This window comes from Talpa occidentalis, unplaced genomic scaffold (assembly GCF_014898055.3).
Source record: "Talpa occidentalis isolate TD23 unplaced genomic scaffold, MPIMG_talOcc4v2.1, whole genome shotgun sequence".
NCBI classification, from domain to species: domain Eukaryota; kingdom Metazoa; phylum Chordata; class Mammalia; order Eulipotyphla; family Talpidae; genus Talpa; species Talpa occidentalis.
Genome location: NW_026555331.1, coordinates 44,156,226 through 44,183,123, shown reverse-complemented (window position 1 = coordinate 44,183,123; position 26,898 = coordinate 44,156,226). Strand labels below are relative to the sequence as shown.

General features: G+C 36.8%; 2 protein-coding genes across 3 annotated transcripts; both read right to left on the bottom strand.

Moving 5' to 3' along the window:
* Positions 1-501: 501 nt before the first annotated feature.
* Positions 502-19,350, bottom strand: IMPA1 (inositol monophosphatase 1). Of its 2 annotated transcripts, none has more exons than XM_037504828.2 (9): positions 19,270-19,350; positions 16,247-16,312; positions 15,697-15,830; positions 13,859-13,963; positions 10,615-10,660; positions 8,445-8,553; positions 6,287-6,395; positions 4,314-4,465; positions 502-1,790 (listed from the first exon to the last, which is right to left on the bottom strand). In XM_037504828.2, the coding sequence occupies exons 2-9, from the start codon at positions 16,307-16,309 to the stop codon at positions 1,675-1,677; spliced, it is 834 nt and encodes a 277-aa protein (XP_037360725.1). In that variant the 5' UTR covers positions 16,310-16,312; positions 19,270-19,350; the 3' UTR covers positions 502-1,674. The 2 variants fall into 2 exon arrangements, with proteins under 2 accessions (XP_037360725.1, XP_037360718.1); XM_037504821.2 differs by having other exon boundaries at positions 16,247-16,309; positions 19,270-19,304.
* A 5,431-nt stretch (positions 19,351-24,781) lies between these two features.
* On the bottom strand, positions 24,782-26,632 carry SLC10A5 (solute carrier family 10 member 5). The gene has a single exon (XM_037503548.2). The coding sequence runs from the start codon at positions 26,444-26,446 to the stop codon at positions 25,130-25,132; it is 1,317 nt and encodes a 438-aa protein (XP_037359445.1). The 5' UTR covers positions 26,447-26,632; the 3' UTR covers positions 24,782-25,129.
* Positions 26,633-26,898: the final 266 nt, after the last annotated feature.

Below are 26,898 nucleotides of genomic sequence, written 5' to 3'. Positions count from 1 at the left end.
CCCAGTATCTTCAGTAGGAAAAGAAAATAGTTTAAGAGAAGAGAATAGTTTAAAAAATAGAAAATAAAGATCTTGTAGAAAATTTGTTAATTTCAGGAAGAACAAAAAGCTGCACAGTAAAAGAAATGTAATATATTACTAGTTAGCTAACCAGTAAATAAAAGTCATAAGTTAAACAATGAATATAAATTTAACTACCAAAAATTGGTGTCTCTGTATTAGAAGAATGGAAAGTAAAAGCAATTCATGAAGTAAGTTAAGAATACAAAAATCCTCATCTTCCATAAAGCAAGTTAATAACAAGAAACAATGAATTAAGTCAATAAAGATGTAGCAGAATGTATCTATTCTTTTAAAAGATGGAGGCAAATACCAGAAGAAATTGTATGAGATGTTTTTACTGCATGTGCCCAACAGTACAAATTCATTATCTACAATAATCAAATCTTAGTACTTGAATATTTAATATATTAGATTTAACAATAAAATAACTACCTTGAAAACTTTGTAGAAGCATTTTCATTTTATTAAATACAAAGCTCCCATGAAACCATAACAAAACTTGATAGTCTGTTCACATGGCAAGAGACAAGGCTAAGCAATAAATTAATATTTTAAAAATGTCTATGAACCAGAACAATTTTTCTTGAGTTTAATAAGTCAAAGGCTATCAAAGAACATTTAAAGTGACAGTGAAGTTAAATAAGGAGTTTAGGAAGAAATGAAAGTTCAATATTAACAGTACAGTATATTTGCCAGGATCTGTGTACAATTAGATCAGTAGAAACATCTTCATAATATGAATACTGAGCTTAGTAAAATGTTATGCTGTATCTAATTATATCAGATATCTGATGAAAGTGCTTTTATGAATTTTTCTTCTCTTTTACATGGAAACTTTAAAGAAATCCAAACAAATACTGTAATGCAGTGTTTTAGAAAATATATTAACTGCAGAAAATAAGTAAAGTCTGACAGCATGGTAATTGAAATGACATGGTAATGTGAAATAGAAAAAAGGATAACTAGATAATTTTTAAAACTTAAAGTAAAAATACAGAATGGTGAATTCATTATCTGTTATAAGGAGGAATTGCTATCGTCAAAATATTCTTTCCAATGCTTATTTTTGAAGTGTCTAATATTTGACAGGTAATGTGCTAAGGGCTACCTGTAAAAAGATGAACAAAATATGGCTCTCTACAAAGAAAGAACCCTTGGCTTAGGAAGTACTTATTATAGTCTTAAACTTAATTGAATATGGCTTTTGGAACTTGAGAGAATTTTTTTCCTCTCTCAAAAAGTTTGCTTTCTAATTTAAAATGCTTATGTACACAAATAGTCAAAATTTCAGAGGTTCATATGTACTTAGAAACTCTAAATTGCTATTATTTCATTTAATGTGACACCTATCTCATGAACTGCCCGTGTATTTTTCCCAAAGCACACTCTTACATGCAATTTTTTTAAACAGTGATATAAACATTTCGTCTATTCTTACATATCTAGTCTCATTAAAACTTAGAAGTTGCAATATCTTAGGCTGAACATTAAAGACAATTTAAACCAACCATATTATATATCTGAACAAATGTCTAAATTTTTTAACACTATCAAGTATGTCAGCAAATCTTGGGAGAAACAACTATGGTCAAATATGTGTGGTTGCTGCAGTTAATCTTCATCGTCTCTTTGTAAAGGTATTATCTGAATTTCTTTGGCTATTCTTTCTGCTATTGTTTTACTACTTGCAGCAATTATTCTTCGTGACATCAAATCAAATGATCCACCTAGAATCAAATCAAATAAGGAAAATGGTTATATCTTATACAAAAATGATTTCTATAAAACTAGTTAGTATAGCAATACATACCATGGCCAACAACAACATTTTAATACTTTCAGTAAACTTTTTTAAAAAATCTATTCTGTCGCATAATCATAATATTTGGGCTTTGGCAATACAAAGATGAGTTTCTAAGCATCTCTGTTTTTACTAAATACTAGTTTGGGAGACTCTGTGGATAAGAAATTTGACTCCAGTACATTTTATACCATCTCCATTCCATTTCCTGATTTTGTTGCTTTTCTCACATCACTAGTGAATTCCTAAAACCCAGATTTATCCTTTACTTTTAAGAATCAGAGGTTGGGGGCCTCCCCGGTGGCGCAGCGGTTGAGCGCTGGGTTGCGAAGCTGCCCGCGGCCTCTGCGGCGCTGGTTCGATCCCCGGCTGCTCCCCGGCCACCGGAGGAGGGTCCCACATGGCGCGCAGACCTCTCCTGCCGCCCGCTGCTCCCCTCAGCAGTGTACTTCGGTCCTTCTGCCTGCTCTGCTCCCCGCTCTGGCTCTGGTGAATTCTCTCACCCTCCCGCGCTGCTGACTGTGCCCAGTGCATGTATAGACAAAGCAGACAAACAAATAAATAAATAAATAAAACATGCCTCTAAAAAAAAAAAAAGAATCAGAGGTTGGACTATGGAGAGCTGTGTGGAGATTTCTGGACCTACTAAACACAGAGCTTCCATATGATCCAGCAATTCCACTCCTAGGTATTTACCCAAAGGACACAGAAACATCAATTCCAAAGAGCACCTGCACCCCTATGTTTATAGCAGCACTGTTTACAATAGCTAAGCTTTGGAAACAGCCCAAATGCCCAAAAATAGATGACTGGATCAAGAAGATGTGGTACATATATACCATGGAATATTACTCAGCATTCAAAAAAGATAAACACTTGCAATCTGCAGCAACATGGATGGCGCTGGAAGGGATCATGCTCAGCAAAATAAGCCAGAAAGAAAAAGAAAAATACCGGATGGTCTCACTCATAGCAGGAATCTAGAAAACTTAAATAAGGGACCAGGAAAATGAATAACTATAAGAAAGTGAAAATCAAAATCAACAAAAAACTATGAACCAGAGACACTCTATGGGGGTGGGGGTGGGGAGGGGAGGGATTGGGGTCAAAATAAGTGGACTGCAATTGTATGGGGAATATAAAAATAAAATTTATTTAAAAAAAAAGAATCAGAGGTTGGGTGGAAGAATGACAGAGATGTTTATGGATACATACTTGCAAATAGCAGATAAATTCTGGTGACTTGATATACAGTACAGACTACAGACATCAAAGTTCTACTACATTAAGGATACATACTTGCCAGTAGCAGATAAAAAGGCCAGGTGCCCTGATACACAGGACAGATTATAGACCACAAAACTCTATTATAAACAATAAACTTGTTAAGAGACTAGATTTTAATTAATCCCAGTACTATGATATTTATTTTATAGAAGTTATTAGTTATTATGGCATTGCAGTGTATCATAAAAGTATCAACATGTTGTATGGCAATAGATCAATAAAAATAATATATAGGTGTTGGGAGAGACCCTGTGCAGTGCACAGAAGGGCCTTAACCTGAGTCCCAAAGGCATGTGAAAACACATGCATCTCGGAGGAAAACCTCTGAGTGACAGGACCTGGTATTGAGTGCCCACCAGAATGTGACCTGTGTGGACTCAGGCTCCTACGTCTCCACAATCTTAGAATAACAAAAATAATGAGCGAACTTCCCAAGCTCTAGCTAGGGGGCGATAAGATTATGTGTATGAGAAGTAACCACCTGGCACCCTACTGTCTGAAGTAGATAGATAATAGTAAGAAAGTAGACTAATCATTCATATGTGTTGTCATTATATGGTATGCTTTGATAATACACCTGCTGCAATTAAAATAGTATATAATAAGCACTAAGACAATAAAGATTTACTGCATGCTGGACATGACAGTCCCCCATGTCTGATTTCCCTCACTGTTACGTCCCAGGTCCAGGACTCACTAGAAGTACACATATAGGAAAAATAAGACTGAAAAAAAAAAAAAAATAACTAGAACTCTCTTATGAAAAAGAAAAAAAATCACCATCTATTCAAAGCAAGTATTTAACCTCTCTAGGCCCAAGGCAGAAAGTAATGGTAGAAAAAATACATGAACTACCCTGGGTCACTATTCAAAGAGCTCTTGGTACAGATTTGGTGATCTAGACTTTTTCTAGGGTTTCTCAAGAATTCCTGACACATTTGAAGAAGTTTAGTTATTTACCATTCTTAATCCCATATGACCACTAGCTTTTAACCTCTATCTTCCATTAGTAATTTTGATTTTACAGAAAATTACATGGCTTATATGCTTTAAGAGTTGAAGTATAACATATATATATATATATATATCAAAGATTTAAAGAAAAAAGTGAGAAATGTGGAGTAAAAAAAAAAAAAAAAGATTTTCTGTTTCATAATTTTACCTGTTACATCCATTAGTACCCCACCAGCTTCAGTAACAATAATGCCAGCTCCTGCCATATCCCAGCAGTGAATTCCCATTTCATAATATGCATCTGCAGCTCCAGTTGCCACCAGGCACATATTAATAGCTGCTGTTCCAACACCTCGAATCCTAAAAACATTTAAAACTAAGATTGGAAAAAACAGTTTTTTCAAAGAAAGTTTTCCTCCTTGACTTCAGTTTATTGTAAATGTTGACGAAGTAATTTGAGCCAATCTAGAGGATGAGTGTGGAAAAATGGGCATAATTAATTTTAAAATAACAATACATAAAATTTAATCACCATGGTGCACTATATAAATGATAAAACTGATCCTCACAATGCAATCATTTAATAAGATAAATATCAAAACAATATTTTGAGGGGAAAAACTAAAAAAAAAGCTACACCTCTACTATCTTCTACTATGCATGTATATTATTTGTCTAAACCCAGGGACAACAGCCCCACAATACAAGTTGTCTCGAAGTGGGGTGAAATAAAACTATTCGTCATTTAAGTTGTGTGCATATCAGTACTGGGACTAAAGGGGTAACAACATCCCTGGGCTGTACTTAGACCTATGCATTCCAAGGAAGATTATTTCAGGTTTGCCTTCTCAAAGCACCTCTTCTTTGGATCTATAAGCTAATATATATGGACTAAGGTAACTGAAGTTTTGATAGGTAAGGACTGGATAGCCATTATATAAACAACTAATTCAGCAAAGAATCATCAATAAATACTAAAAGGAGTGGTAAAAGATTGCTATTTACATAGTGTCAAAGTGGCTCCCCTTAAATTACATAATAATTAACAGAGGGGAATGGTCAACCACTGCCAAGTGCTCAAAATTAATGTAACCAAGAGGGTCTCATGTGCCTCCTGTTATCAGGCACTGAGAAGAACACAATAATTTCATGGCATTCCTGACAAAAATGCATACCTAAATCTAAATATGAGAAAAACAGACAAACACAAATCAAGACACACAATACAAAATAATTGACCTATACTTTAGTATATCTTGGATCAGAATTTATTCAAAATTTGAATAAAGTTATATTAGGTAATACATCAATGTTAATTTGATTTTTTAACTGTTATGGTTATATTAGAGAATGTCCCTTTTATTAAAGAAACATGGAGTATTTAAGAGAAAGAGGAAGCACAAATAGAAATGACAGATTTTTGAAAAGTAATTAAAATAAAAATATTACTTATCATAATTTATGGGATTCATTGACAGCAATGACCAGATAAAAATCCATAGATTACATACTTATAACAATAAAAACCAAAGAATAAAAATAAATTGTCTCAAGAAAAGAAAACCAAAATGAACCGAAAGAAAGCACAAGAAAGAAAATAAGACAGAAAGGAGAACAGTGGCTCTGATTGATTTATCAAAATCCTGGAAAAAAAGCAAATTATTATGCAATTTAATCAAGATTTTAAGTAAAAAGAAGAAAACACAAATGTACAAAATGAGAAGTGACAAGTAGGGAACAACTACTGATAGAGAGAAAAAGGAAATACATTATAGGAGTCTACCTTGCATACCTCTATGAAATAATTTGAAAAGGAAATGGGTCATTTTTTAAGCTGTGGAAATGTTCCAGATTAAAGGAAGTTAAAGAGACATGACAACTAAATATAATGCCCGACACTAGACTGGAGGGAGGGAGGGAAAGGAGGAGGAGGGAGGAAGGGAAGAGAGGGAGGGAATGATAAATAGGATAAATGTTAACAATAAATTAACTCAGGTTGTTAAGTTTGAAATTATTTTTAAATAAAAGTTTTTTTAAATTACATTAAAAAATTAGTATTATGGTAACAGTCCCATGTCTATTTATTTAAAAAATCTTCATTTCTAAAGGACAATTCATCCCTTAAAATGCCTAAAATGTTCAATTATCTAGACATGTAGGGAAGAAATGTAAATAGCTTACCCATGAATGGGAATGCAAAGAAGTTTTTCCATATTAGAAAGAACAGTTTTTATAGTCTCTGGTGTTCTGGAAGAGCCGAACTCTGTCACCAGGAGTGATTTCGTAATATCTAAAAGAAAACATTTTAAGTAATCACTAGCGTTTAATAAAATTGACAGTTGTAACTCAGAATAAAATAACATTTTTATTCCTCATCCTCATTGCATTTAATATTTCAAATATTAAAATGAATAAATGTATTATCCCTGAGCGTTTTTATATAACCAAAAAAGCATCTTCTTAGCTCATCTCCCTAAAAATATAGATGATAAGCAATTTACCTGATTGCCTCATATCTCTAGGAGGAAGCAAGCAAATACCTTACATATTAAAAAAGTGGAATTTAGATATTAAATATATATTTAAAATAAAACTAAGTTAAAATTAAGTGGCAGCTCTCCTATTAAACCCACATTTATTAATGTGCCAGATTATCCAATGCTTTCCATTCCCTCTGAAATATGGTAACTGAAGCTTATGATATACTCAATACTCTTGGCTTGTTAAGTACTCTCTAGTGTACCCCACAATTCACCCTCTCCCATCAGTGGAGATGTGTGCTTATCAGTTTGTTCTGAACATATTCAGAACCACTGTATTTCTTCTAATAATCATATAATAAATATCATGTGAAGTGAACAATTATTAGAAGGGAAGAGTTATTTCTATGGAAGTTATATTCCTTCAATTCTAAGATGCATTTTTTCCTTCACATGTTAACGTCTCAAAAACAAGGATAGGGCCTCCCCGGTGGCGCAGCGGATTGAGCGCAGTGCTGTGAAGCTGTCCGCAGCCTCTGCAGCGTGGGTTTGATTCCGGCTGGCCAGGGAGATTCCCACATGGCGTGGCAGACCTCTCCTGTCTCGCCCGCTGCTCCCCTCAGCAGGGTATTTCAGTCAGTCTGCCTGTTCTGCTCCCCACTCTGTTTCTGGTGAATTCTCTCACCCTCCCGCACCTCTGGCCTGTACCCCGGCTATTGTATAAATAAAAAATAAATCTTTTTTAAAAAAACAAGGACAAACCTTCCGATCTTTACAGTGTAAGAGGTCAATAAAAAAAAGTGAATTAAAAATCAGCTCTCAAATTAAGTGTTTGTATCAGAGGAATAGTGAGGAGCAAACTCCAAGCCAGTGAATGATGTTCTGATCAAACTCCACCCCCATCTCCAGGCAGAGATCACAAATGCATTGAAATACAACTCTCAGTATGTCATGAACTGGATTTCCTAAATGGAAGCAGACGGGAAAGAGTGATGGTGGATATAAAAATGGAAGTGGACTGAAGGAGGAATGAAAAGACACATGGAGGAAAGACATGCAGAGACACCTGAAAGAGATATCTGGAGAAGAGATACATGAATGAGAAACATATGGATAGGCTGTTCGTGGGCCTGGCACAGACAATGGCAGCGCCTCTTCATGGTAGATTATGTGGTATATCTGGAATTTTGGGTGTTTTCTTCTGTCCTAGCTTTCTGGGACCTGCTGTATGGTTCCCCCTCCAGAAGGTGTCTTACACTTGTAGCTAGTTTTCAGATCTTAGTCACCCCACTTTCGGGCCATACCCATGTAGCTGGATATTTGCCCATAAGGGGATAAATGATTTGGAGGCTTTTAGTGGGAAACTACTATTTGAAATCCTTTCTTCTCTATCTCTCTGCCTCTCTCTGCACACCAATTCTATTAAAAATCTTCCACAAGCATCTGCTTCCTTCATTTGCCTTTGTGTGTGTGTGGATGGCAAGATCCCCTTTTAGAGCATGAACCCCTAACAGTTTTACTGTCTCATAACTGGCAGCAGTGGCATCAGATTAGAGGAATTTGACAAAATCTGAGAAGCAGCAGCAATACAATAAATCATGAACTTCAAGAAGGCAGGGAACCATTAATCATTTTCCTGCCCCCTAGACCTAGTCAGTCACTGAGTCTGAAGTGTTTGCTCAATTACACTTGCTTCCTGTTTCCACTAACACATTCAAAACTGAGGTTGAAATTAAAAACTGAAGAGAAAATAAACAATTTATGAATCAGCAACTGGAAAACACCATAGGTTGACAATCAAAAGCAATAAAATACAACTATGTCAGACCAACTGAGCCTAAAATTGAGACTGAACTTACCTTGTTGTTGTGAAACCTGTAGTTTTTGACCATTGCAAAAGGCACCTTTCCCTTTCCGACCAGTATACATCTTATCCTCCACACAACTGTATACAACTCCAAATTCCATCTGCAGAAGGAAAACAAATTTCTTTCACCAAACATGAATATTTCTCATGATTAAATCAATCCATTTTCTAAGATAGTAACAAGGAAATCCAGTTTACTGACTGATACTTTCAAGTGACTAAACTGTGGAGTAACTAATATGCTAATTTACACTTCAGCAGTGGAAAGAAGTCATCAGACTGACTCCTTAACTACGACCCATCCGTGTAAGGGCACCCACCTGGACCTCTCTCCCTTCTGCCACAGATGAAAACCTGTCTCTCCTGTTTTCTAAGGTGAGTCCTTCCTGTGTTATGATTCCAACCCTCCCATTCTTCTCTGAAAAATTGTTCCATCAACTGATCCTGCTTCTCTTGAATTTCAATTCTGGTACCTCCTCACTAAATGTTTCCCTCTCATTCTAAACCTTTAAAATGTCATCTCCTTTTTCCTTCACTGCCAGAGTAACCTAGACTCTGCATATCCTAGTCTCCTGTTCCATTACAACTTGGCTTCTACCTTGATCATAACATTCTTCTGAAACTCCCCGCAAAGAGATCATCAGTGAACTCTTACTGACCAAATGCCTTCTCTGCAGACTGTTGACCATTACTGGTAACTCTTCAACACTCAATCCTCCATGTTTCTGAGAGTAGTACTCTTTCGGTTCTCCAATCTTGGAGTCATTTTTTCTTAGTTCCTCCTTCTCTGATTAATTCTTAAAAGGTGTGCATCTCAAGGTTTTCTTTTCATTCTTCTATTCCATTTCTCTCTACATCCTTACATTCTGGTTCTTTCTTATCCACAAATTCAGCTGTCACCACAATTGTGGTTATCAACCCCATCATCACAGCTAAGAACTAAGTCTTCTAAAAACCTCAATTAGCCAGGTGAAAATCACTCATACTTGATCACTCATTCCTTCCCCAGGTAAGTCTCCTCCTTCAAATTTTATATTGAAAACACTTTCTGATTTTGGCATTTTCATCACCCACACCTCTGGTATAGTCTCTACATTGCTGGAGTTATGGGTCTCAGCACTTAAAAACCTGGCTGGTTTCCGGCTACCTAAGCATTGCCACTCTCAGGGTTTCATTCAAGAACACCTCACCACTCCCCACACACATCATGCTCTTCTCCAAATTGTTTTTACTGATTAAAGTGCTTTCCTCTTCCTCTTTCTCTGGCAGACCCTTCAGTTTCTAAGATTCTAAGATACACCCTTTCTGTTAAGAGTTTCCCAAACCACTGTTGGCAGAATTGGTTATATATAATCTCTTGTAGTTTCCCTGGTATTTTTTTCATAGTTCCACCACACAATACATTTATCCATTACCACACCTAACTTGCACTAAATTGGGAGTTGAAAGGCAGAACAGGAGACATAGCCCAGGGCTGATTATATGGTAAAGCTCACTTATTTATTTTGGTTGTTCCCACTGATTAACGTATTCCAGAGACTAAGATTTAATTTAAACTAAATTGTGTTTTTATTTTCAGAGATTTGTTACCTCTGAGTATATGACGCTCAAATACATCACAAGTTCCTTGAAGATATGTAATATACTAGCAAACAGCATTCACTGTTTGATAATCAAGTAGTCAAATGGCAAAGACAAGCAATAGTCACAGATTTTATTACTAGGTTTTAGATAGAGCAAGTATTTGGGTTCTTACATATACTCTGCATTTTTCCAGTTTTGTTTTGATTCCCAACTCTTCCTGGTCTTTCAATATATCCCTGCACTGACACCTATTTAAGCATTTCTGACACAAATCCTTTTTTATGACGAATTTTAGATCACACAGCAATTCCTATCACATAGGAATTCCTATCACATAGCAATTCCTATCACATAGCAATTCTTATCACATAGGGCTCTATCACACATATATAACGATAAGTACTGAATTCTTTTTTAGTTACTCGTATGTTTTTTTTCTTTATAATTCTTTTCAGAAAACAAAATTATCTTCACTGGAAAAATTATCATAATTTTAACAGGTCTATGGCTTGAGACACATTTATTCTTTTCCAGAAAATGAGCACAAGACATTTTAGCAACCATAAATTTAAACATACCTTTTTATTTACAACAAAGCCAATCGAAACAGCTACAAAAGGAAATCTTAAAAAAAAAAAAACACAAATTTACCAAGATAGAACTTAAATAAACATGCTATTTCATAAGATAATAGTCTATAAATTTTTTCATATAGTCTCATCTCTCATCTACCAGAACAATGTGTATAGCATGCAACCCTCAGGACATTAGGGAGGGGAACAAGGGAGGAGAATGGAGACTATATACACACTCGGGATGACTCTACAGGTATATGTACAAGAGAAAATTGTTCCCCCTTTCCTTTTTAGGTTCTTTGTTCCAAAAATTAAGTTGACACAAGACAGATTAACAAGAGAGCACCGGGGCCTCCCTGGTGGCGCAGTGGTTGAGCGCTGGGCTGCAAAGCTGCCTGTAGCCTCTGCAGCGCCAGTTCCATCCCCGGCTGCCAGGCGAGGGTCCCACATGGCGCACAGACCTCTCCTGCCGCCCGCTGCTCCTCTCTGCAGTGTACTTTGTCAGTCTCCCTGTTCTGTTCTCCACTCTGGCGCTGGTGAATTATCTCACCCTCCCGCACTTTTGACTGTACCCAGTGCTTGTATAAATAAATAAATAAATCTTTAAAACTAAACTTAATCATATATACCACATGGAGGCAAAAAGGGCCAGCTGGGCAACTGAAGCTTCTATGCCATCTTGAGTTAAGAAATGGGCTAGATCCTAGGGTTTCTCAGGGAAGAAAGGAGGTTACTTCATAGGATGACAAGAAGATGGGGTGTTTGGTATTAGATGTTGACCTGCTGTATAGTTTACGCAAATAAAAAAATTATCTCTGGTCATTGGTCTCTGGGTCAGGCTCTCTAATTAAATTCTTTTAGGCAGAGGTACAATCTTTTCTTGAATCTGCTGGGTCTTGATTACCTTCAATTCAAAACAATCCTCATGCCAAATTGTCACATTTGAGGGAGGCCTATTTTGTTCCCCTTCGCATAATACAACTCTGAAAGGAACCAAAAGAAACTGATAATGGTCACCTCCACAGATGAATCCTGAGAAAGTAGGGGAGAAAAGTCAAAAGGTCACTGTGATATTGTGATTTATAACCAATATATGTATTTGGTCTCTATTCTTCATTCCGACAATGAGGTTCTAAGTGAGGAGAGCTATAAAAGGATCTTTTGTTATGTTAATAGGTGTCTTCTTGAAAGCTTCTGAGGAGGGCTGGTTGCTAGAGGAACCAACCAAATGATTTAGAGGGTTGGTACTTTCAGTACCACTTTATCTCGCACCTCCACACCCCCACACACCCTATCTGGGAGGGGGTAGAGGTTGGAGGTAGAATCAATCAATGTAACAAAGCCTCCATAAAAACCCTAAAGGATAGAGCTCCAAAGAGTTTTCAGGTTAACCAACACATGGAGATTAGAGGAAAGCAGTATGCTGGGACAGAGCTCTTTGCCCTTTGCATATTTTCCATCTGGTTGTTCCAAGGTTATTGTCATTTTACAGTAAACTAGTAATGCAGTAAGTAAGATGTTCTTGGTTCTGTGAGCCACTCTAGGAACTTATCTAACTCAAAGAAGGGACTGTGAGAACCTCTGATTTATAGGCAGATCATAAGCACAGTGACAACCTTGCCTTGTGACCAGCATCTCAAATAAGCTTGGGGGGTGGGGAGGAGAATAAGAGGGGGTTCTTATAGGACAGAGCCCTCAACCTGTAGCATCTAATGCTATCTCCAGGAAGACAGTGACAGAATTAGGCATCCATCTGCTATCTGGTATTGTTTATTATTCATCCATCTGCTATCTGGTATTGTTTATTTGTGTGGGGAAATCCCACCCCTTTGAAAATAGGGTCTCAGGACTTTATACTGCATGCCATTTTATATCTTTTGAATGTCGAAAGCCACGGATATAGTAATGTTAATTTTTTTTTCCCAAACAATAAGAATTATTACAAAAATATTCAATTGGTCATGGTTAAAAAGACTTTTCTTTGGTAATTTCTCCCACAGCCTGGACTGGTGGCAAAGACAGGTATTGAATTGTATAGAATAAAAAGGTTTGGGGCCTCCCTGGTGGCGCAGCGGTTGAGCGCTGGGTTGCAAAGCTGCCCGCAGCCTCTGCAGCGCCAGTTCGATCTCTGGCTGCTCCCCGGCCACCGGAGGAGGGTCCCACATGGCGCGCAGACCTCTCCTGCCGCCCGCTGCTCCCCTCAGCAGTGTACTTCGGTCCTTCTGCCTGCTCTGCTCCCTGCTCTGGCTCTGGTGAATTCTCTCACCCTCCCACGCTTCTGACTGTACCCAGTGCTTGTATAAATAAATAAATAAATCTTTAAAAAAATAAAAAGAAAAGGTTCTTGTCAACTCTAACATCAAACTTAGAACTTCACAACTGGAAAATAAACTGTTAGCCAATTATTACTATGGCTACAGGGCAGTTTAACCACATAGATTATAATTTCAGATGCAGGAGATAATAAAAATGAGGAAAATAGGCAAAATGGGTTCAACATAACTACTGAAAAGTAAAACTATTTACAATATTTAATATTGTTTTCATTTTAACAAAACTGGTATTACACTATACATGCTGCAATGTAATTTTCTGTTACAGTATGTCATGAGCATCTTTTCATGTTAACAATATCACATAAAGATTCTAGATATTAGCTTTATAGATTTTAACAATTCTTTATCAGTAAACATATTTACAGCTACATGCAACTTCAAATATAACATCTATGTGTAGTCCCATCAAATCAGATTAGATTACTCATTTTAACTCTCATTGCCAATTCCATCAGGCTTTCTTTCAGTGGTAATAAACTCAGATATAAATGTACTTTGTGCCAGTCATACCTGTATGAACTTCTTATATAAATGTATTACTCATTGAGTCCCAACAAGCAATTCTATAGGCAGGACTATTAACATGGCCATTTTATAGGTCAAAACAAATTGATGCTTAGAAAGATGAACTTGCCCAAGCTCACAAAGCCTATAAAAAAGCACCTCTATTCAAACCCAAATCTACTGATGCTGAAACCTAGGCTTTTTCTCAGTTTTATCTCCTGAACACCAAATTCATTATAATTAGACAACATTCCACTATCGGCCCATTAGTTCCTTAATTGTTCTCAAAGTAGCAATGTTGCTTGCTTTCATTTTTATGTCTCCAACAATTCCTGAACAGTGTACTATAAGGCCCCATTAGTCAATATATAACCAGTATTCACCACATTAAAAATTTTAAAACATACCTGTGTACAAAGTTAGTTGTCCCATCAATAGGGTCAATGATCCATGTGGGGTTGTCAGTTAAGAGACTTTTTTCCCCAGCTGCCACCGATTCCTCACCGATGAAACTAAAAGCAAGAATGATGAACTCTTTACAGTGCTTCCAATAATTTTCAAACCTTAGCATTTCCTTAGCTAGAGTCTACTTTAAAACATAACAATAATTTGTACCCCACACATTTCTACTGTTCCTTTTTCCTTTGTATTGATAAAAGTGAGAAAGTTTTATTTCCTATAGCGCAAAGTCATGTGAAAAATACCAGAATTCAAAATTCTAGAAGACATTACCAAGGTACACCCATACACACACACACACACACACCTTCTATAAAGGGCATTTATTGCAGATAGGATTTGTAACTCCAAAAATTCTGCCATACTCCTCTTTTTAAGAGGCAGATTCCTGCCTTGAGTGTGAGTCTGAAATTAGTGACTCATTTCTAGCCAACCTAACGAATATGGTAGAAATAATATCTAACTTTTGGGGACTATTCACAAAATGGTTCTGTGGTTTCTATCTTATTTGCTCTTTTCCTTCCCTCTGTTAATCTGAGGGAAGTCAGCAGCCATGTTGCCAGCAGCTCTGTGGAGAGGTCTGCATGGCTAGGGACTGAGGGAAGCTTCCTAAAGATGCTCCCAGAGGAACTCAAATCACCAACAATCCATAAATGAATAGACTCTTCAGCTCCAGTTGAACCTAGTGATAACTGAGGCCTGTCTGCCAGCTTGACTATAATTTCATAAGATCTGAGCCAGAACCATGCAACTAAAATACTCCCATAATCCTGACCCTAGCAAACTTTGAGACAATAAAATATTTGTTATTTAAAGTTGCTAAATTTTTATGGTAATTTGCTCAGCAGCAATAGATAACATATCATTAAGAAAGCAAGTCACCCACCAAAATTACTGTCTGCACGTCTCCCTAAAACATACTTTGTAATAAATACACGACTTCTGAAAAAAAAAAATACATGAATTCTGTAAATTCTGTAAATCTGAGTTGATTTTTTTCTTTCCATTCCTACCTTTTTTTTTTCCTTTATTCAGTAGCAAATTGCCCTAATAATCATTATCAGGACCTTTTATCTCTTTTTCTCTTAGCTTTCTTAGGAGAAGCATATTTATTCACAGCTATAAATTTTTTTCCTCCTCAATGGCTAAAACACCAGAATAGTCACTGGTATGACCAGGAAATAGAGAATGACAGTGCTAAAATTTTAAAACGATGACATTACTTCTACTGTATTTCTGTTTCTGTAATAACACCCCAATTTTAGTAGCTCCTCTCAAACTCCTTACAATTTCCACCATTTCCTCACAATAATAAGTGTGCAATATAGAGAAGGATATTAAATTTCTAAATCATGCCTATGGCAAACATTTGTAATGTTGGCTTCCAAGCATTCAAACACTTTTCTTACTATAAAAATAAAAAGACAAATAATTCTTGTTTGCTGCTCCCTGACAGCTTCAGCTTGGGCAAACAATCTGAGTTCAACAAACAGATATTTCTGCCCAGGATTTGTAAGCTAATGAGGTAAATATATCCAAAGCCAATGAAGTCAAGAATTGAGTCAACGAGTGGTACTGGAAGCCACTGGTTCCAATGTCTAGCTCTGCCTTTCCTCCCAGGTTCCTGCCTGAGGCTGGCTCTTACGGTTCCAGCAAATACTTCCTAAGTAAATTTATTTTCAGCATAAGTTAACTAAAGTCAATTTCTACTGTATCTACAATTAAACTTTCTGTCTGGTATATTGACTCCAACCTAGGTTTCAGGTGAAATTGAAATAAAAAATACCTGTGAGATGGATACTTTTTCTTTATGGAAGAGATAAGCATTTTTTCAACTTTTTGGTCAGTAGCAGTTACCAAATCAGCTGGAGAACTTTTAATCATAACATTCATTTCATTTTTTAGAGCTTCACGAACCACCTAAAAATATTTTTTGGTAAGCAAATAGAAAAAAAAGTACGTAATTTTAAATCAAACTTAAAGATGAAGTACAAAAATGGTCTAGAACATTAACTCTGTCTTAATGATATTCTTAAAAACTTCTTATCACAATGTTTACAAAATAAGCCTTAAGAAGTTATGAAGTTCTTGACACAAACGCATATGCTATTTTAGATTAACACCTGTCATCACAAGAAGTTTAATGACATGAAATTGGTTAATCTGAGGGAAGTCAGCAGCCATGTTGCCAGCAGCAACCATAAACTCTTTAAATCACTCCATTTAAAGAGTTCAGTAAAATGAAAATGCATTTTTAATCAAAATATGATTTCTTTAAACAAGATAACCACACAGTGACCACAACCATCAGTTGTGGCCAAGACTTCAGTTCATACCTCTCCAGCTTGTCTTGCTAGGGTGACTGCATAATCCATGCATTCCTGCCAAGGATCGGCCATCTTCTGAATAGATTTAACACATATTGGGACAACACAGTTACAGAACTCTAAAAATCTTAATTATACAACAGTTCACACAAAGCATCTCAATTAGCAAAATACTTTCATTTGTAATTCACTCTCTTCCTGATTATAGAGTTCAATCTTTTCAAGATTCACTCACAGATCCATTAAAAAACCTTTTTAACTTAAATCACTTCAGTTTCATGGTAGAAATATTTTCATAACAAAAATACTGTATAAAAGTGTCTCCCAAAGTGCCCATATCATATATCTTAAAAAACATTTATTTGGGAATGGAGAAGAAAGGACACAAGTTGTATACTGGGTGGAGAAAAAAGTGAAAATAAGAGAAAAAATAATGGGAATATTGAAATAAAAGTAGCTTTGTAGGGAAAGAAAATGAACACATAAGTACATTATTTAGTAAACTAATTGAATGTCAGGGCATGCCATGGTATACATTCGTAAATTTTTAATAAGGCTGTAAAGATGAAAAACTTAGACCTCAGAAATAAATAATCTGCCTAATGTTATATAAACAGGTTGTAGAAATCAGAAGACAATTCTGATTTTAAAATCCACTGCTCTCACATTCTGTGGAAAGAAAATTCCAGAACTAAAAAAAGTAACAAAAAAATTTATTTCCCAGCATTTATGAAAGGTAAACAACATATTTTTGTGTTCTGAACTGTTCAGCTTTCCTCTGACTTCTGAAAACTAAGATAACTCAATCACCAGCTTGATCGTACCCTGAAACTCTATACCTAGTACAGTCTTTTAAGCTATCAGACTTAGAAAAATGTAACATCATTCATTTATAAAGTAACCCTAATTTTGTTTCCTTTATAACTGAGGTGAGGGCAAAAGACAGTGAGCTGTTTCTGCTAATGCCTTTTCTGGTATAAACATTAAAAGCATGTAATAAGGAAGCCCCTTTTTGAGTTACAGAACTGCTTAAAGTGCTTTAAGAATAGTTTCCAAACTCTTCTATTTTCATTCTAATTTACTCCCAATCCTCTCTTCTAAATTTAACAAATTTTTAACTGATGTTGTCAACAATAAGTTTGCTTTCTTGCTCAATTCACTCATACCTCCACCTTCTCAACAGCACTGATATCTTCAAGGTGCACTCTTCAAAAGTGACCCTTTCTTCTAGGGATTACCCACCCAGAAGTCACTTGTTTAATCATTTGATAGCTATGTGCTGAATACCTACTATATGCTAAACACTGCAACCTGTAAGGAAAAACAGGGATTTGGTTCACACTTACTCTCTAGTGGGAGGAATAAACTATTCAAGAATCACAGACTACACTGCAAAATAACAAATGTAATAAAAGCTAAGTAGGAAAAGTGTAATGAGAAGCATGTAACCGGAGTTTTGAACTGGTCTTAGGATACAGGTTTTCTTAAGGGCATGATTAGGCATTAACTCAACTGCAGGATGCCTGTCTGGTACAAGAAGGAGTAACTACAAGACTTATCTGTAACAGCTCAGGGATCAAGAGAAACAAGGAGAGATGAGGCTGGCGATGCCAGGGATCATCCTGTGACAGGCCATAGATCTAAGATTTTAATTTGAGAGCCATGAGGAGTAATATTATCCTGTGGCTATAGAAAAGAACAGACTGGAGGGTTGAGGGGAGAGCAGAGAGTAGAGTAAATGTGGGTAGATCAGTTACGAGCATAGATAAATAAGGAGATTTAGATTTTAGATATAGAAGTCCAAAGGAGACATGATGGTTGGCTTGAACATGAAAGGAAATAAGGGCTTTTGGAGATGTGGGAAAGAGGTGGATGGGAAGGGGGTGTTAGGTAAACAAGTTGAGAAAATCAAGAGAAGAGATATTTACTTTGGGAGGTATTATTGGGGGTCTTCGTAACAGAATGGATATGGGATATGCAAAAGAGAGGAAGAATTTAATGCTGCTCAGATTTCCACTACAGCAACTGAATGGATATCGATGACATTTACTGAAACGGAGCAACAGAAGAGTCAAGTTTGGGACTTGGAGACATGAAGTTTACTTTAAGAGTTGAACCAAAAGAGAATGAGGGGTCTTTGTGCTACCAACAGGAGATGGAATCTACAAGTAGTTGAATATATGATCCTGACTTTAGAGAAGAGGTATGTCCTGCAGATATAAACCTCTAAGTCATCTAAGAAGGCAGAAACTGAATCCTGAGTCTGATTAACATTCCTTAGAAGGGAAGACGCATTGGGAAGGCCAGGATATCCCTGGATGGGACTTTTCCCTGGAAAAGTCATTAAAACTTTGTACCTCATTCTTAGGACACTCAGGAGTACCTTCTTTACATCTTGGTGATCTGTGCGCATGCCGTATTTTCTCAACCCATATGTGTTTATTTCTTGATGGAAGGGACCTATTTTATTCAACTTCATTTACTCAAAGACATAAAAAAACCCGAAACATTTCCAATGATTTCTGTCTTGATCACAGCCTTCCTGGGCGTGGGAGCCAGGCCACTTTCCCCTTCGTCTGGCACCTGTCCCCAGCAGTGCGACTATGGACAACAGGGAATTAGGGGCGCTGCTCCATCATTTACCCAATACGCGACTCTGGGAAGAGGCCAAGTTTCCCTGACATTCGGAATCAGTAAAATGAAAAGGGGGGTCATTATTTTACTTAAGTAGTCACAAGGGTTCAGTGAGATCGCGTAGGCGAAACCGCTACCTAGAGTGGAGACTATTTCTGGTGTCACTAAGCGGCGGTGGATCAGGCTACGCCCGCAGGAAGGAAGGGCCCCGGCCGCGGCCTCAGTCCCTGGGTACCAACTCCCCCACTTCCTACCGCGCGCACCGACCCCCCCACCTCCGACCGCGCCCACCCCACTCAGGCAGCGAATAGGGAGGGGTCGCCCCGCGCTGCCCTGGCCCGCTGCACACGCCGAGCCCGCCCCAAGGCCGATGTGGGCTTGCAGAATGCAGATCTCACCTTGGGCTGGAAGGCGTCAGGTTCGCTAGGATATCGGGGGGATCCGTGGCTCGGTTCTTCCGGAGCGAGAGGAGAAATAGTCCAACAGGAAGTCCCGCCCTACGAACCTGCCCACCGGGGCGTGACTACCTCGAGGCTCCGCCCCCAAGCCGCCCGGAGGTGTGCTCGGGAGGGGGCTCCTACCCGGTCCCGCCCGGTCTTGCTCCGCCGGATTCTGGCCTCCTCTTTCAGGTCTGGGATGCTTTTCTCCTGCCTTCACTTTCTTCCGTAAAATTTTAAATTCCTTTCCTCACCCATTTCTTATCCTCCTGCTTTCCCGTTTTCCTTTCTCTCATTTATTCCACACTGGTCTCAAACAAATTGGAGGTGCACTACTCAGGCACTACTTTGATTTTGCAACTTTTATTTGCTATTTACTATATATTATAACAAACCTATGCTGAAATAAATAGGTAGATAAATGATGGCCAGAACCAACTCTCCCTGTTCTAAGTAATTCATTCAGCTACCAATTATCCAGCATTTACCCTGCTTTGGGCAATTGTTTTTATATGTATTATTTTACTTAAAGGTTGCAACCGTTTTGTTAGGAAGGCATGATTAGTTTCATTACACGTGTAAAGAAACTAAGGCTCAGAGAAATTTGTCCTCAGGTCAGGCAGCAAGAATAATGAGTGGACACACTGACTCAAGACCACACTCAGGGAATCTATGGCACGAGGTTGTATTATATGAGACACGAGGATTAGTATGCGGTCCTTGGAGTGCATCCTCTTCTTGAAATAACAAGTCTGACATAATGGTTATATAGACTTACTATTAGAATGCAAAAACCATTGTACAGATATAAAGCTGTGCTTGCCACAGTAGGACTAGGAAAGTGGGTTATTCAGTTTCTTGATTTTTTGGTGATTGCTTCCCTTAGTTTGATCAAAAGACACAATGTTGTCACCAACGTGTTGCAAATGAAAAGAGTTCATGAATTGTGGGGTCAATTCTCAGACCACAGAATCAGAACTTTGTCTTCAAACTTCTAAAGCACAATGCCTTAAATCTGATGTGAACATCTGCTTGTGTCTGGTAAATGATATTTCATGATTAAAAGAGCCTCGAAAATCAGCTTTTTGTTTCTTCATTGCTGATCATCTTAAAAGAAAAAGCTTACCAACTGTACAATGACAAGTGTTGATTTGTAAACAAAATTTTCCAGGCATTTGAAGAAATGCCATCAGTCCTCTTTAAACCTCATTTAAATGAACATGATCCCACTGACTTGGCAAAGATGCTGAAATCCGTGTAAGCAATGTGAAATAAGAGATCAAATATCATTTTCCTTCAAAACAAAACCAAATGAGAAGGAAGTTCAATGTCTTTTTCTAAGGGCCTTATGCCCTACCTCAAGTAACTCAGGGTTTCTTTCCAGTCCAGAGGTCATTCAACTTCTAAATGCTGACTGAAAGTGAGATGAAGAATCTTCTAGTGTCAAGGTGTCCCAGTGCTGAAACCAGTTTTGGTAATGTTGCACACTGGTGACACACAATCCAGATTTTTGTCCAGTGCTATGAGTGGTTCAGATGGTTGGAGAGACTCAGCACCAGGTACAGTGCTGTTGGCTTCACAATGGGATAATTTTTAAAGCGAGTCACAGTTATAGCCTTTTTTCCAATCCCAAAGTTTATCTGTTATGCTATGGTGGTTGACAGGTCTGGAGGGGGCAGTTACCAGGACAAAATCTGCTCTCTGGAATGATGTCCAGGTCATTTTCTAGACTCCCCTAATGGTTAGTTATCTCTTGGGAAAACTTTGATACCCTTTGCTATCAGCTAAAGTTCTATGTATGAGTCATTCTAATTATGCAGAACCTCAAAGTGGAGGTAAGATACAATGCCCTTAACACTTCCCCAGGCACCAGAGTGAATAGGGAAGAGATTCTGGAGAAGGATGGTGGCTTTTGTCAAAACACAAAGTTGCCAGGTCATCAATTCCCAAAGTGGTCAATTGTCCTGTATTTGCATAATAAAGAGGGAAAACCATGGTGATTCCTTAGGTAGCAAGTCTGGTTATCTTGAGATTTGGGGTCTCTTAGTCTCTGGAGATGGCTTCTTTTAAATGGTAACTCACTAAAAAAAAAAAAAAATCCAGAACCCACATATGAAGACTTTCTTAATTAATGGTTGCTTAATGAACTTTGGTTATAAATGGTAAAAATTTACATATACAATGTGCAGAGATTCTTTCAGGGCAAGAATCTCAGAATACCTAACAAGATTTTGTTTTGATATAATAGATTGGAATTGCAGATAGAATTTTTATTCTTGGGACAAGGTATAGTATAGAGGAGGAAGAAGCTTCCTTCTACTCTCCTAGATTCTTTGGTGAGTTAATAATAAAATTGACATATGACATTTACAGGAGAAAAAAAAATTAATTTTGTCCATATGGGGACCTAAAAGATGAGTTCCAAATACAAGCAGAAAAGGAACAGGATTATATACCATCTTTAACTAAGGAGTGGATTAGGAGCATAGGGCTTTAAAAGGGGAGGAGAGTAATTCATGGGAAGGTAAGGAGTAGATGTTTGGCAATTAGCTGTTACCCTATATATAGATAGGTCATTCAGATAAAAAGTTGTTTCTTTTAATCACTGTCTTTTCTAGCCCTAGTCCCATATCTAAATTCTTCAGGTAGTTAAGTGAGAGGTAAGTTTTTCTTTAGCCTCTTGTGTCTTGATTGCCTTGGACTCAAAATAATCCACATGCCAAGGTGGCATATTTTGGGATACCCTGCTCTAATCCCTTCATTAGAATCATCTTTCTTAAGTGTTGAAAAGGAACTTAAAAAAAAATAGCTTACCCCTCTGCCTCTGGATCTTTTTCTAACTAATCATAGCTGTGTAGAATAGTTGACATGAACTCAACCAATGAGACTGTCTGCTTTATGCTTCTTCTTAATTTGAGTAACTTCATTTTCATTCAAGTTAGAAAAGTTTAAATTTTTTTTTCATTCAATTTAAAAATTTTACTATCTAAAAGTATTCCACCATATAGCAGGTACTCAAATAATGTTGTTTCATTCCATATTGTTTCCTTAAATGTTTATGTGGAAAAAAGAATCCCAGCTGATGTTGAAGGAAATAACATTTTTCCAGGACCTGGTTTTCTTATAGCTTACAGTCCAAGTTTTCAGGAACTTATTGGTATTGAGGATTTACTGTAGGAATATATAATAATATATAATAATAATATATTCCAAGTTCCATTCATGCACTTTCACAGCTGCCACTTTTAAGTTGTAAAATCATTCAAATCTGCACAGAATGACAGTTGAGTTTACTATACTTCATTGTTGTGAGGATCTTACTCATATTAACTGATTTAATCCTTATAACAATACCATGAAGCAGATACTGTCATTATCCCCACTTCCCGCGTGTATTTAGATGGAGAGGTTAAGTAACTTGACCAATGTCACCCAACTAGTAACAGCACTGGAACTGGACACAGAAATAGTCTGACTTGAGTATATGATTTTGACCTTTATAGGTATTGCTGAGTAATTTGATAAATGTTCCTAAGTACCTACTCTGTTCAGGGCATTGTACTAACAACTGTAGGGAATTCAAAGAATATGGAGTCCCCAACCTCAAGTTTATATTTCAGTTGTTGTCTTAATTAGAAAGCAGCAACTCTAAGTGGTTATGCTCATCAACCTGAACCTTCCTTCCTTACCCCATCACCATGCTAGGTCCTAGAGTTTATACCAGAACCAGAGACTTAGGCAGTTGAGTAAGATTTTAAGCCTCAGCTGAATCTCTTCATCGTACAGATTTGAAACTGAAGTACAGAGAAGTATTTTGCTCAGGTCACAAAGTTAATGATAAGGTGCAAAAAAAGGCAGTTTCTTGTATTCCAATAAGTGAAATGTTTGTCAAAATCTTAGTAAGTTTAATTTGTGCAAGCTTAATTATACTATAAATTTCCAAACAGATATCTATGTAAAGAAGTCAGTAGCAAAATATTCCATGCAGGCAATTATAATTTTATAAAACGAGTAACAGCTATCTACCACCATGCCAATCCAGATCTTTTAAAAATCTTGGTATTCATATACTAGATTTAGTGAAATTAGAGAAAAAAGAAATTTGATTGTTTTATCAGCTGGCAAAGTAAACAAAAATTCTAATACTATGTGTAAATGGTAAATAACACTATACAAAAAATGTTTTCCCCTCCATAGAGTTATCAGATTGATATTTCACATCAATGGCAGATCTATCAGATTCAAAAGTTTAAATTTTGATTAAAAAAAAATGATAGCAGCTAACACTTACTGACCATGTACTATGTCCCAGGGACGTTTCTAAGTACATTGTATGTATGCTCTCACTTAATCCTATGATAGCCCGATCGAATTCACACTATTATCTCCATTTTTTTTTTTTACATGAGGAAACTGGGCTATAGGGAGAATAAGTACTGTAACTACAGGGGTAGGGAATGGGGGAACAGGATTATTTAGAGTAACATTTTCCCATTCTTGATTCCCACATTCTTTGGGGAAGAATGCAAGTTGGAACTAGATTCTAAAAATTATCATTGATAATTGAAAAGTGCTATAAAAATATGTACATTATTCATTCAGGTCCTAGTCTGTGCTTCAGCTTTATTTAAGTAAGCACATAGGAAATGAGGTGGACATGATGGGGAATATCAAAATGAATATTGGTGATATTATATTATTGTCTATATATTATGGTTCTGATTCTAACGCTCAAGAATTTACGCAGAATAGAAAGGACAAAACAGGAACACAAACAGCTGTCAAGGCTAAGTACTGAGTATAAAAAATTGTGATGAGGATTTAGAGAAGTTTTTGCTTCCAGGTAGCAAAGGGTATAGCAAAAGCTTCACGACAAGGGTGATATTTAAGCCAGGTCTGTAAGAGTGTTTAAAATTTAGACAGATGAGGTGTATTGCAAGAACAAAGTCATATTCATGAGCTATCAAGTCATCCTGTTTGGCTGGAGTAAAGGCTATCTGTAAAGAAGAGGGAGAAGAGATGAAACTGGCAAGCTAGAGTGAAGTCAGCTATTGAGCACAATAAATACCTCATTAAGTATACAGACTTTATTCAAAAGATAAAAAAGTTTTATAGCATGGAAAATACATGATGAAATTTAGAATGTAAGAAAATTAACCTGATAGAAACTGGAGGGTGCATGGAGGCCAAAAGTCAGTTTAACAAAGGATTAGGGAAGAAGCAATAGGGCACAGAACAAAAGTGATAGTAATTAGAATGGAAAAGAGACTGATAAAAAAGATAGTACAAGAAATTTCCTGAATATAAAAAACAGGGAAGAAAGATGAAGAAAGGGAACCCTGTGCTTGACGGGCAAATGGGGAAGATAAGCAGCAGCACAGCTATGGCCAGAGAAGCTACATTTATTTTAAGACCAGTTGATTCTACGAAACCAGTAAGAAAACCAAATCGGAATTCACATCTTCATGAACTATGTAAGCATTTAATAAATATTATTTTGATATTCCTTCTATAAATACTTAGGATATATCATAACCAACACAGGGGCTTTTGCCATTTAAGAGACCATAATGAAACAAAACATTCAAATTCAACTCTATCAAGTATTTTCAAATGTTTATAAAAAGTGATCATCCTCCCTGAACTCTTGGATAGTCTGTTCTACTCTTTGGGAATTTAACACATGGTTTTATATATAAAATTTCCCCCTTAATGTCAAGTTTTAAAGAAGATCATAAGTAGGATGAGAACAGGCATCATTTTAGATATTATTTGATCTCTCACAATCCCTTACCCAAAGTAGGAGTTCAGTAATGCTTTGTTAGACCAAAGGAATTTTTTTTCTTTTATCTTCTATGATAAAGATACATTTTTTTTTAGCCTTGTAGACCAAAAGGATCAGTAACATTTCACATCCTGAACACATAGCCACTGTAAAAGGAGCCACAGAAGCCAAGGCTGCCTTAGATTGTGAAAAAGAGAGCTGAATTATGGCAAAGGCTAAGAAACTATTGAGTACACCACTTTCAATAGCAACAGTTTTACAAACAGGAAGAGGCAGCATAGACATTTTAGCAAAGGAATACCCAAACAACAGACCCAAAGCAGGAACTAAGGCACCTAATAGTAGCATCTCTAGGTTAACTGTTTTTACAAACATTAGTCCCATTCTAAAAGTCAAATAAATGCCTACAGACATTAAAATAAAACTCAGAGGTCGAATTATTCTCTCCAGGAAGATTGCTTTTTCAGGTATTCTACGTTTGATGACTATTCCAATTGATATAGGGAAAAGAATGAAAAGAAGTGTTGACATAATTTTAAAAACAGGAATATAATATATACCTGATAACCCTAACATCCTACTATATATATAAGAATTGGTAGGCATCATTATCAGGGCCAACAATGTTGATGTGCAAGTCATCAAAATGGCCAAAGTGATATCTCCCTCTAGAAGCAGAGCAAAGAGATAGCCTCCACCCCCTCCTGGGCATGTACAGGTAAGTACAAATCCAAATGCTTGTGCCTCAGGCAATGCCAAAATCTGAGTCAAAAGAAATCCAAAAAATGGCATAAGAAGAAACTGTGTAACTGCCCCAAGAATTACTGGCAAAGGTCTCTTCAAAACTGTCTGAAACACCTGCAGTTCAATCTTGCAACCAAATGCACATTTGTTTAACAGTACCACAGGCAGAATAAGCATTAGGATATTCCTGTTGATGTGCATTGATGCCTGGAAAAGATTATCTTTTCTTTGTTTGAGCACTTTGACTTTGATATTCTTTATTTCTTCAATGAGTCTTTCTTGCCTACCTTCAGAATCCCATAGTTGAATAGTCAAATTTGTCTCTCCATCTTCATCTGTCACCAGATTTATTGTAAAGTTTGTATCATCCGATAAGGTCTTGGTCACATTTACCACTTGCAGCATATTCAGATCATCTAATTGCACAGATAGATAGCTGGAGTTGGGCTGTTTATCTTTGTAAGTTGACCTTACGATGACGGATTCTTCAGTCTTTGTGAAAAATAGTATTTCTGTCTTTTCTATATTCAGAACACGGAGAAATGATTTCCTTCCTTCTCCCAGACTCACAAAAAACAAAAGCAGAGCAGTAAAAAGTTTTCCAGCCATCTCGGAAGCTTAAATCAATCACATATGCCAAAATCTCTAAAGAAAACTGGAGAATATTCTTCATAGAGGTATTCCAGTAATAATCTGAGGTTGTTAGGTAAAAGTTGAGCTAGCTCAAAGTCCAGTAGGAGGGACCATTGTGCTTTTCAAACAAATACAAAGTTATCTAATGAGTGACACAACCTGTTCAACCTGTAGTTATGAAAATGTGAAAGCCATAGCATTTCATAGGTTCAATTTACCACAGTAGAAACCTTACCTCTTTCCTCCTGACTTCCTCATTTTTGCTAGTGAAAATCCAACCTCCTATTAATCTGAATTTAAAAACTTAGTGTCATAATTTTTTAGTTCTCTTCCTTCCTAAGGAAAATCTACACTAAAAGCAATCAGGATCCAAAAATCTAAAGGATTTGAGAAGTCATATAGTGGCTGTTACATGTTAGTGCATTCAT